The sequence below is a fragment of the Oryzias melastigma genome, linkage group LG20, assembly GCF_002922805.2.
Source record: "Oryzias melastigma strain HK-1 linkage group LG20, ASM292280v2, whole genome shotgun sequence".
Lineage (NCBI taxonomy): Eukaryota > Metazoa > Chordata > Actinopteri > Beloniformes > Adrianichthyidae > Oryzias > Oryzias melastigma.
The window spans coordinates 5,868,867-5,879,830 of NC_050531.1; the positions used below are offsets into that span (position 1 = coordinate 5,868,867).

The 10,964-nt window shown below is 37.3% G+C and overlaps 1 protein-coding gene across 3 annotated transcripts in view; it reads right to left on the reverse strand.

Annotated features, from left to right (window-relative positions):
• Positions 1 to 447: 447 nt before the first annotated feature.
• pou6f2 (POU class 6 homeobox 2) overlaps positions 448 to 10,964 on the reverse strand; it is a 103,441-nt gene continuing 92,924 nt past the window's right edge. For all 3 annotated transcript variants that reach the window (XM_024280148.2, XM_024280149.2, XM_024280150.2), the window contains 2 exons: positions 6,405 to 6,573; positions 448 to 1,777 (listed from right to left, as the gene is read on the reverse strand). In XM_024280148.2, the coding sequence (XP_024135916.1) occupies positions 1,270 to 1,777; positions 6,405 to 6,573 (677 nt within the window). In that variant the 3' untranslated portion in view covers positions 448 to 1,269. The remainder of the gene's footprint in view (positions 1,778 to 6,404; positions 6,574 to 10,964) is intronic.

Sequence of the window (10,964 nt, forward strand, 5' to 3'; positions counted from 1 at the left end):
TCCAGCATTTTGTAAAGTTGAACAAAGGCTTTTTTACCTCTTGGTTTTGGTTACAGCTTTTATAAAAAAGCCTCCGAACTGCTACCATCTAATATAGTTTTTCTCAGCAGAATGTCTCGTTTCATTCAAATAATAACACAAAAATGAGGAAAAGAAATCACCACATTGATGAAAATGTGAGCAATAAATTCCAAAATGTGACGTGGATCAAGCAGACGGCGGATCCGGAGTGAATTGCATCAAATTTCACCTCACTCCCGCTGACATGTGACACTTATTCCTAACGTTGTTCTGTAGGAGCCAAATATTTGCAGAGACAGAAATTGCCTGGAAGAATGACAGAAAAATAACTCTTATGTGAAATATAATACACAAAGTGGCAAGGATAGGTGTTTAAGGTGAAATATTAAATCAAAGTAGGATAAAATGCTTGATTTTCGGCGATGGTTTTTTTTTTTTTTTTCATTAAATCGATACAAAAGCAGCTAAAAAATCTGTCACTTTTACAATATTTTAAATGAAACATTTTCAGTCAAATTGTGAAATAGTTTGGGACAAATCTATAGACAAGCAACTCCAGTGTGACTTGAAGCATGCAGAGGCGAAAAGTTATTTTTTTTCTTTTTTTGTTCAACATATAGTAAAAAAAATGACTAAAAGGAGGAAATAAAACGGTAAAATCGTCCCCAGTCCTTGAGCTGAAGTTTGTGTGTTCTTTGGCTATCGGGCTTTGGCAACAGATCGAAAAAACAAAGCTGCGGCGGACCCCCTCGGGAGAGGTTTCCTCCTCCCTCCGTCCCTTCTCGTGAAATCATTAACACCGTGACTGAAAATATTTGCAGATGAAACACAAACGACACACTTATGCCACTTCTTTTCATTATTTTTTTCCCCACTTTTTTTAAATATTTACATACAAACAAGAATAAACGGACAAAATGTACACTCACACATATAGCTTAGTAGAAATGTAAAAATTTAGAGCACATTTAAGTTACAAAATTATTCTTAGTACTCAGATGCAACAGACTTTGGTAAATAGTGTTTCGATTTGGTATGATCCCTCCTCGCGGGAGCCACAATTTTTGTACGGGTCTGTGCGGCGGGAATCTAAAACTCTTTGACGCCGCTTGGTTTTTACAGGATTCTAATCTCTTCGCCGTGTTTTGGTTCTGCCAGGAGCATTTACACAATTGCAGTAATCACACTGACAACACAAAGTTTCTGTCTGCGAGCTGTCCGTCCGTCCGGGTGGCGTTCGCCGCCGGCTCACTTGGGGAGCTCCTCCAGAGAGTCAGTGAGGGGGTCCATGGGCGTGGCCACTCCCAGGTCGGGCTGTTTCAAGCGCTTTATTGTGTTTTTCAAGGCTTGCCTCTTGTTGCAGAACCAGACCCGCACCACCTCCCTGTCATAGTTCAGCTTCTCGGCTATTTCCGTCATTTCCTGTCCGGAGGGGTGCGTGTTCTTCTCAAAGTGGCTGTTGAGGATCTCCAGAGCCTGCGGGGTGAAAGAGGTCCTCCGCTTGCGTTTTTTTGAAGGCTCGCTGCCGATAAACTCAGTCAGGTTCTGCATGCCGGATCGGTGGCGGGCTTCAGCCTCGGCCATCCAGCGCTCCAGAACCGGCTTAATCTTCTGGGCGCTTTTAGGGGTGATGTCCAACTTCTCAAACCTGGCAGGATATAAAAGGCCAGGGTTCAGTTTGCCTGTCAGACTGTTACCTATAGTGTTCTCTTGGGCTTCCTGTGGTAGGAAAAAGTGGCTTCTCAGGATGGTGTGTCTGGGGAGAATTGAGAAAAAAGAATCTTACTCAGGTGCCCTGCCAAAACACGGGACAAGCTGCCTGCCTTTTAGTCTCCTCAACCAGAATGCCACAGGGACCGAGACTCCTCCAGATGCTGAGACCGGCGTCCTGCAGCCTGAGCAGCTGGAGGTGACGCTAACGTTCAGTTTTTAGGGCGTGGCCGTGGATCTCTGTCCCAGATTGGCAATAATGGAACAAGGAGATGGCTAGAAATGGTGCAGCCATCGTAAAAACATGCCAAAAATACCTGAATGCATCAAAGAGTGCAATTCAGAGTGTTCAAACAGATGAGCTTTACTCTGGTTAATTTTGGTTCTTTTGCCCCAGGTAGTAAAAAGCCAAAATATAAATTTTTTTCATTCATTTATTCACAAAGAACCCTCAGAAATGTACATTTAATGCATTCTTTTATATTCACAACAGGTCAGTTTAATACAAAAACCTTCCACAAAGTCTGAACTGAAGATGCAGCTGCTCCACGAATGCCTCAGAAATGCTTTTTCTTATTAGTGTTATCTGGTACAAATGTTTTTAATGGAAAACTAAAATTTTGTTTGGCAGGAGGTGTAAATTTAAAAGCTTTATCTAAATGCTTTTTAATAGGAATGTGGATATTAAAAAAAATCTGTGAGTTCAGGGCGAGATGTCAGGGACTTTTTTATGCTTTTGTACGACAGCGTAAAAAGACAAAAAGAAAGTTAGTATTAAAAGAATAAGGTCATGAATTTACAAGAAAAAACTTGTACATTTATGACTTTAAATCTCATAAAGTTACAATCTTTTTCTTGTAAACTGACAAGATTAGGACCCAAAACACCAAAAAAAAAGCACTGATATCAAGATCTCCTCCCGAGAGGCTTAGGTTTTGGCAGATCCTTTTTAATGTTCTTATACTAATAATAATTTGATTTAGAGTTGACAAGAGGTTTGGAATTTCTTTGCTTTCGAAACATTTCCGGAAATAAAGCTTCATTCTTTCAACTTCAAGAATGGAACAGATAAACAGATGATTTTTATCTTGTTTATTTATGACCTTTTCTCATGAATTCATAACTTTTTTCTTTTAAATTTACATTTTCTTTCTCATAAATGTATGTGTTTTAAAGCAGTAAATTTCCAACATTTAAATCTGTAAATTTGTGTGAAAAAAGTCGTAATTTTGGCCAATGAATTTTAAAGTTGTAATTATATTACTATATTCTTATTAATTTATTTTTTCTTGTAAATTTACGTTTCTTAAAGTAATAAAGTTACAACATTTAAAGTAATACATTTACTCGCATTTGACTTTTAAAGTCATTAATATACTATTTTATTCTTGTAATTAAACTTTTTTCTTCAAACTTAAATATGATTTAAGTGAAGTTAATTTATTATTTTGTCCTAAATTTGCAACTCCATTATTAATTTATTTTCAATTAAATTATATTTGTATCTAAATTGGTTTATTTAGATCCACTATTATCACGTCAATTTAATTTTTTTGCCCGTTTCAATATTTTAAAATTAAATTAAAGCAAGAAAACATTAAAACTTTAGTTCCAAGCTACTAATGTCTTCACAATTTTAAATTGTTAAAACTTCAGGGGAGCAAACTATTTCAAAATAAAAGCTTGGGGAATTAGCCTGAAGTTTCTATTCTTTTGTTATTTTGTTTAGCTTTAGGAAAAAACTAACAAACAAGCACAAAATTTTGAATTGTTGATGCTTAGAAAATAAACTTGTTTTTTATTTTTAGTGAATTAAATAATCATACAACTGCGCTTGTAATTATAATAATTATACACTAATATTCAATTAAATAAATACGAAACGAGAAAAAAATCCAACATTTCTGCTTAAAGTCTTGTCTGAACTCTTATTTACAATCCTTATTACATCTTATTAAAAATGAATTTTATAATTTATCCTTTAAAAAGTGGATCTCTGCTAAAGTTTTTCATATTATGAGAGCTAAATCGCAAAATTCATGGACATATTCACATTGATGCTTCATAATAAATAGTGTTTTCTTTATTTAAAGGAAAAAAAGACACAAAATCTATTTTCTATTAAATTAAGTAAAGTTTTAACCCAAATCTGACCATAAATTAAGCAGATTTATTGTCCTCAGGTATGTTATCACTGAAGTGATGTAAAGTCTGTTTAGAGAAGCTAATAAAGAGCCTGAAGAGCCAGTGAGCAATGAAAGCAGACAAGATGGAAGCATCTGTCAGTGTCTGTTGGCCGTGTGAGCTCAGAGCCGGAGCCCTAGAGCTACAGCGCCGTCCCGCCGCCCCAACCTCCCGTCCGCACTGATGTTAACTAAACTAAAGCATGTGAAGTTTGCCCCGCTACTTAAAACATCAGCATGTCATGTCTGATGTCAAGCAAACAAAATAAAGCTGTCTTTACAGCATGAGCAGCAGCCCGCAGACTAGTGTTTATTTGGAAGCTAATGGCTTTTAATGTATGTTATAAATATTTGAATTATGCCGAGCTGTAAATATTTCATGCGCCATTTTTTTACTTTAAACATTAGCCCGGCCTCATAAGAAGCCGCCTTCTGCGGCGCTTCACATTTAATCGCCGTTTTGATGTTGATGTGATGAAAGTTTTAAAAGCTGCGTCATGCAATTTAACCCTTTAACACCTGAGGTGTCGTTGGTGACTCTTAAACACAAAATCCTTAACATACTTTAATATTTTAATTGTTATCACGCCACTTTTCTCCCTTAGAATCTACTGGATTTATTGTGTGAACAGTTAAAAAATTAAATAAAATAAAAGAACACTGGAGTTTTGGTGTGTTACGACCCTGGTTATCCCCTCTTTCAGGCCTGTGTGCCTTTGTATGGGTTTCCCCTTTTTGTTCAGATTCTGGTTGATTTGGAGTTTCCATCTCTGGGCGGACCTGGCCAGTCCCACAGAGGGTATAAAAGCTGCTGTTTGTCATGACTTTTATTCAAGCCGGTCATGACAACTTAGGGGCTCGTCAGAGATATCCCAGAAAAGGGGGTAACAGACACAAAGACACACATGCCTGGAGGAGAGGAAGACTGGGGTCGTAACATGGTGTTAAAGGGTTAAAAAGGGCCACATTAATGGTCGTGACAACTTGGGGGCTTGTCCGGGATATCCCGGAAAAGAGGAAAGGGGTCACACAAAGACACACATGGCTGAAAGAGGGAAGACCGGGGTTGTGACACGAGATTAAAAGGTTTAAAAAGGCCACATAAATGGCTTTGACAATTTGGGGGCTTGTCCGGGATATCCCGGAAAAGAGGAAAGGGGTCACACAAAGACACACATGGCTGAAAGTGGGAAAGACCAGGGTTGTGACACGAGATTAAAGGGTTTAAAAAGGCCACGTAAATGGCTTTGACAACTTGGGGGCTCGTCCGGGATATTCCGGAAAAGAGGAAAGGGGTAACATACACAAAGACACAAAGGCCTGAAAAAGGGAAGACCGGGGTTAAGACACGAGGTTGAAGAGTCAAAAATGGCCACATTAATGGTCATGACCACTTTGGGGCTTGTCCGGGATATCCCGGAAAGGAGGAAAGGAGTAACACACAAAGGCCTGGAGAGGGGAAGGCCAGAGTTGTGACACAAGGTTAAAAGGTAAAAAAAGACCACATTAATGGTCGTGACAACTTGGGGGCTCGTCCGGGATATCCCGGAAAGGAGGAAAGGGGTAACACACAAAGGCCTGGAGAGGGGAAGGCCAGGGTTGTGACACAGGGTTAAAAGGTAAAAAAAGACCACATTAATGGTCGTGACAACTTGGGGGCTCGTCCGGGATATCCCGGAAAAGTGGAAAGGGGTAACATACACAAAAATACACAGGCCTGGAAGAGGGGACGAACATGGTCGTAAGACAGTGTTAAAAGATAAAAAAACGGCCACATTAATGGTTGTGACAACTTGGGGGCTCGTCCGGGATATCCCGGAAAAGTGGAAAGAGGTAACAGACACAAAGATACACAGAAGAGGGGACGAACATGGTCGTAAGACAGTGTTAAAAGATAAAAAATGGCCACATTTATGGTCGTGACAACTTGGGGGCTCGTCCGGGACATCCCGAAAAGGGGGAAAAGAGGGGAGGACCGGGGTTGTAACACGGTGTTAAAGGGTTAAAAAAGGCCACATTAATGCATTAATCAAACCAGCTCTTAATGCTTCAGAAAATTTCTTTACATTGCAAGATAAATGACTTTTTCCCATTTAAATCTCCTGAAAAAATAATATTTGGACCAATTATTCTGCCCTGACAGGCTCATTCGGGCTAGTGAAGTGGAAAAACAGGATTGTCTGATTGTCTCATGAATCTGTAATGCTCCATTTATGACTAAACTGTCCTGGTGGAAGCTGTAAAACATGGCAATCTTATTAACAGATCATCGCCGTGGCGGAGCAGAGGTAACAGCGATGCGCCTCAGTAATTATTCAATTGCTCTAAGTGCTTCCAGTAATACTCCGGTATGTTTTTTGCATAAGTAACCCATCATGTTAGTGGAGCGATGACACGTCTGTTAATTATGCATTTAATGTTTCGCTTCTGGACGCTCATTGGTGCAGCTGCATTTTCTCATTTCCATCATCTTTTTTTTTTTTTGCTTACCTGCAGATGGCAGACTGGCTGTACGCCGGCCCCTCGGCGGCGCTGAGCGCCTGCCCCACCTGCGTCTGCGTCAGGCCCAGGGACAGCCGGCGGATCTTGAATGCTTTGGCAAATTCTCGGATCTCCTCCAGGTTGACCCCGTCCACCTCACTGGGGGCGGTCTGCGGATCTGCAACACAAACAGGCGTTTTATTAGTCCTTTGGCCCCCTCCGGCGCTCACTCCATTTGTCAGGGTGAATGAAGCAAACATACAGCCATACGCCATCATCTAAACAACTTAAAAAATAGTCGTGCTCTGGGTTAAAACTCTGAATACAGCCTTGACAGGAAAACCCTCAATCTAAAGCGAAATCTTTATTTTTTGATGAATACTTTTTGTGCGTTACAGACCTTATAGAGACATTATTGACCCCTTTTTTGTGTGGTAGCCCAATCCTGTTTGTAAGGCACCACAAACGATCTGAAAAGCTCCTCTTTTTAAAAGAATTCCTCTGCTAATCAAAAGTGATTTCACGTTGTACATCAATGTCAGGTGCCCTGGCATCCTGCTTACCAAAGCAAAAGTTTGTGCCTCTGAATTATTCATCCTGGTCATTATCAATGAATTATTAAAGGAATTCTCCAAGCGTATTTAAGCAAAAATCTATGCCATCTCGCCGTGCCTCATAAGTGATGGGTTGTATGCGCTCCAGACGTGTGAACGGATGGAGGGACTGCAGACGCCGGGCACTCACAGCTCCTGGCCCCATCGTCTCCACAGTGATGAGCATCTCTGCGTCGTTCCCAGCGGAGGCTGTTTACTTAGTGGAATGAAAGGCTAATGGAAGCTCATCTTTTTTAGGCCCACGGTTGGGACTCAAATGTGACCTAAAAATCCCAACCTGTTCTGCTGGAAGAAGAACGACTCCTAGTAAAAGTTTTCTTCAGACGTCGAGCTTTGGTTCATGTTTTGCTTAAAAACTTGAAGGTGATTGGAGAGTTAACTATGTGGAAATTGTCTGGAGGAGTCTCAGAAAATGTGAAAGAAAAGGGCTTTTTTCTGTCAGTGACCTCGTGGTAGAGTGTCTGTTCTGAGAATGGAAGGTCAAGAGTTCAAATCCAGAGTCTAGTCATACCAAGAACTCATTTTTTTAGACATTTACAAGGTTTAAAGTTGTTTACATTTCTCAAAATCAACACAATTGAGAGTTTTTTTGCCTCATTTAGAACCAGGATATAGAAATAAGAAAATTCTTATTAAAAAGAGTCAAAATCCTTTCAGCATCATACTTTTGACCAATAGAAAAGCTTGATTTAAGGCTTGAAGAAAGTCAAATTTCATATAAATCCATATAATAAACTTAAACTTAAAATTAAACTTACATTTTAAATTAAACTTAAATTTAAACTTCAGCTTAAGCTTAAACTCAATCTTAAACTTCTTAAACATAAACTTAAATTTACACTAAAACTTCTTAAAAATAAACTTAAAATAAGCTTAAATTTAAACTCAAAATTAAGCTTAAACTTTTTAAACATAAACTTAAATTTAAACTAAAACGCCTTAAAAATAAACTTACATTTAGATTCAAAATTAAGCTTAAACTTTTTAAACATTAACTTACATTTAAACTTAAATTTAAACTAAAATGCCTTAAAAATAATCTTAAATTAAACTTAAATTTAAACTTAAACTTTAACCTAAATTTAAACTTAAACTTCTTAAACATAAACTTAAAATTAAACTTAAACTTAAACTCTACGATTTACTAACACTGGTGCTGAACTTTAGTTTCTCACAGCTTGAATCATCAATTTAAATCTGAAAGATCTGATTAATTCAGGAAGATTTGTAAGAACATTTGAGCAAACTGCAACAGATTTGCCTGATTTTAAATCAATTTTATATGTTTTTTTTAACTTTATTAATTATCATGTTAAGCAAAAGCATAGGTAAACTTTTATTAATATTTTTTAAAGCTTTAAATGAGGTTGATTAACAAACATGAGTTAACTGTTAACTAATGCATTAAATATTAAACTTTGTAATGTACAGTAATGCATAAAAGTGGCTGTTAACTCTTTATTTAATAGTTAAATAATGCCTAATTATGCATCATTTTAGGTTCAATATGTTGATTCTGCACAAGAAGTCATAAAATGTGCGAGTAGTTTTTTGTTCTTGTAAAAGTTTTAAGAATGATAAAACATAAATGTTTATATGTTTTTATGAAAAAATGTTTTATTATCTAAAGCACTTTGTGTTGCATGAACATAAAAGCTGCTAAATTAATATAATTTGATGTAAAACTAGATGAAAATGTGTTTTAATTGTTAAATAGCTGCAGGTTTTTAGTATTTGAAAAGTCTTTTAACCAACAAAAAAAGGAGAGTTCACAAAACCCAGCAGTGATTGCAATGTGTGCTTTTATTTTGAAAAATTACATCTTAACTTTTACTTCTATTTGTACGGAAAAAGTTTATTCTGAATGTCAAATCAAAGCTTGAAAGTGTGTAAGACACTTTACCCCCAGCGGTGCCCTCAAACTCTCACAACAAATAAATAACCTCAAATTAAAAAGATGTTCTTGCATTCCTCCCTCTGATTGACTTTTCCCCGTCTAATAGTTAACAGGAATTCTCTGGTATTCCGCTCATTCTGGCCTCTTTGTTTGTTCCGTCTGACAGTTCCGGGACTTTACTTTCTGTAAATGACTCTGAGAGGAACCGGCTCACGCTCGGCATAAACCCTTCCTCTGTTTACCGCAGACCTGAGCGTCTCCGTTTCTGTGCCGACTCACAAATGGTTTATGAGATATTTTCCAAGTAAACATAAACTAAACGCAGCGTCTGCAACAAGTTGATCAATTGCTCCTTTTTTTCCCTCTTTAAATTCAATTCGGAGGAGCTGTGGCCGCCTTTAAAATGAGTTTACACGGAGTTTAGGAGAATCGACTCTGACAAATGAAATTTATCTGAATAAAGGAGAATTTTTTTAAGGCAGTGGCTGCATGGTGACAGGCTGCGGCCCAGTGATTTATAAGGCCGAGCAAAAGGCCAAAGAACTCAGACAATAATGTTTATTATACAAAGGAAATCCCACTTTTGATGTCTAACAGAGAAAAGAAATCAAAGAAGTGTCTTGTGTTTACAAATCTACTGTAGGGAATGTGAAATATAAAGTGATGGAAGAAATTTATTTTCTTAGCTGCTATTTTTCTTTTTTTTTTAACATATTTTAAACTGGTTAAATGAAAACAAATATTAATGTTTAACAGAAGTCTCAGCAAACTAAGGATTTTATTTTAAAGTTATAGAGAGAATCCGAAACTGTGCTAAAAAAGAAGAAAAATCAAAGTCACTTTAATAAAGATGAATTTAATTTGGTGGATCAAATTAAACAAAGATTCCTAAAAATTGTTTATGGTGCAAAGAAAGAAAATGAGTTTTTAGGTTAAAAAAAAGGGAAAACTTTATTGCAAAAGTGCTTGGACTATTTCTAAAGCTAAAACATGGAGAAGTTTACCGCTTTTTATACAAAACTTTCACATTTTTACAATTTTTTACAGTTTTTTACTTTATATTTTATTACCCTGTTTGCAGATCACCCACAATTGAATCACGCCTACAATTGTGCCTAATTATTCTATGTTTGGCACGTCTTTATGTGGATGTAAACCTCTATTTATTGTATTGTTAATGCTTTATTCTTGCTTTGATTAAGAAACCAGCTGTTTATATTTTATGACAGATTTTATGTTTTTGTACAATTACCGACATGAAGCCCAATGAGAGAACTGTAATGAGATATTGGGCTAAAAAATTAAACTGAACTGAATTGATTGCTTGAAATAAACTATTTCTAATCTAATCTAATCTAACCTAACTGAGTCGAGTCGAGTCTAGTCTAATCTAACCGAGTTGAGTCAGGGTCGAGTCTGTTCTAGTCTAGTTTTAACTAATTCAATCTAACAGAGTTGAGTCAGGGTCAAGATTGAGTCTGGTCTAGTCTAGTCTAATCTAATCTCATCTCATCTAATCTAATCAAGTCGAGTCGAGTCGAGTCTAGTCTAATCTAACTGAGTCGAGTCAGGGTCGAGTCGAGTCTATTCTAGCCTAGTTTTATCTAATCCAATCTAACAGAGTCGAGTCAGGGTCGAGATTGAGTCTGGTCTAGTCTAGTCTAATCTAATCTCATCTCATCTCATCTCATCTCATCTCATCTCATCTAATCAAGTCGAGTCGAGTCTAGTCTAGTCTAACTGAGTCAAGTCAGGGTCGAGTCGAGTCTATTCAGGTCTAGTTTTATCTAATCCAATCTAACAGAGTCGAGTCAGGGTCAAGATTGAGTCTGGTCTAGTCTAGTCTAATCTAATCTCATCTCATCTCATCTAATCAAGTCGAGTCGAGTCGAGTCTAGTCTAACTGAGTCGAGTCTATTCAGGTCTAGTTTAATCTAATCCAATCTAACAGAGTTGAGTCAGGGTCAAGATTGAGTCTGGTCTAGTCTAGTCTAATCTAATCTCATCTCATCTCATCTCATCTAATCAAGTTGAGTCGAGTCTAGTCTAATCTAACCA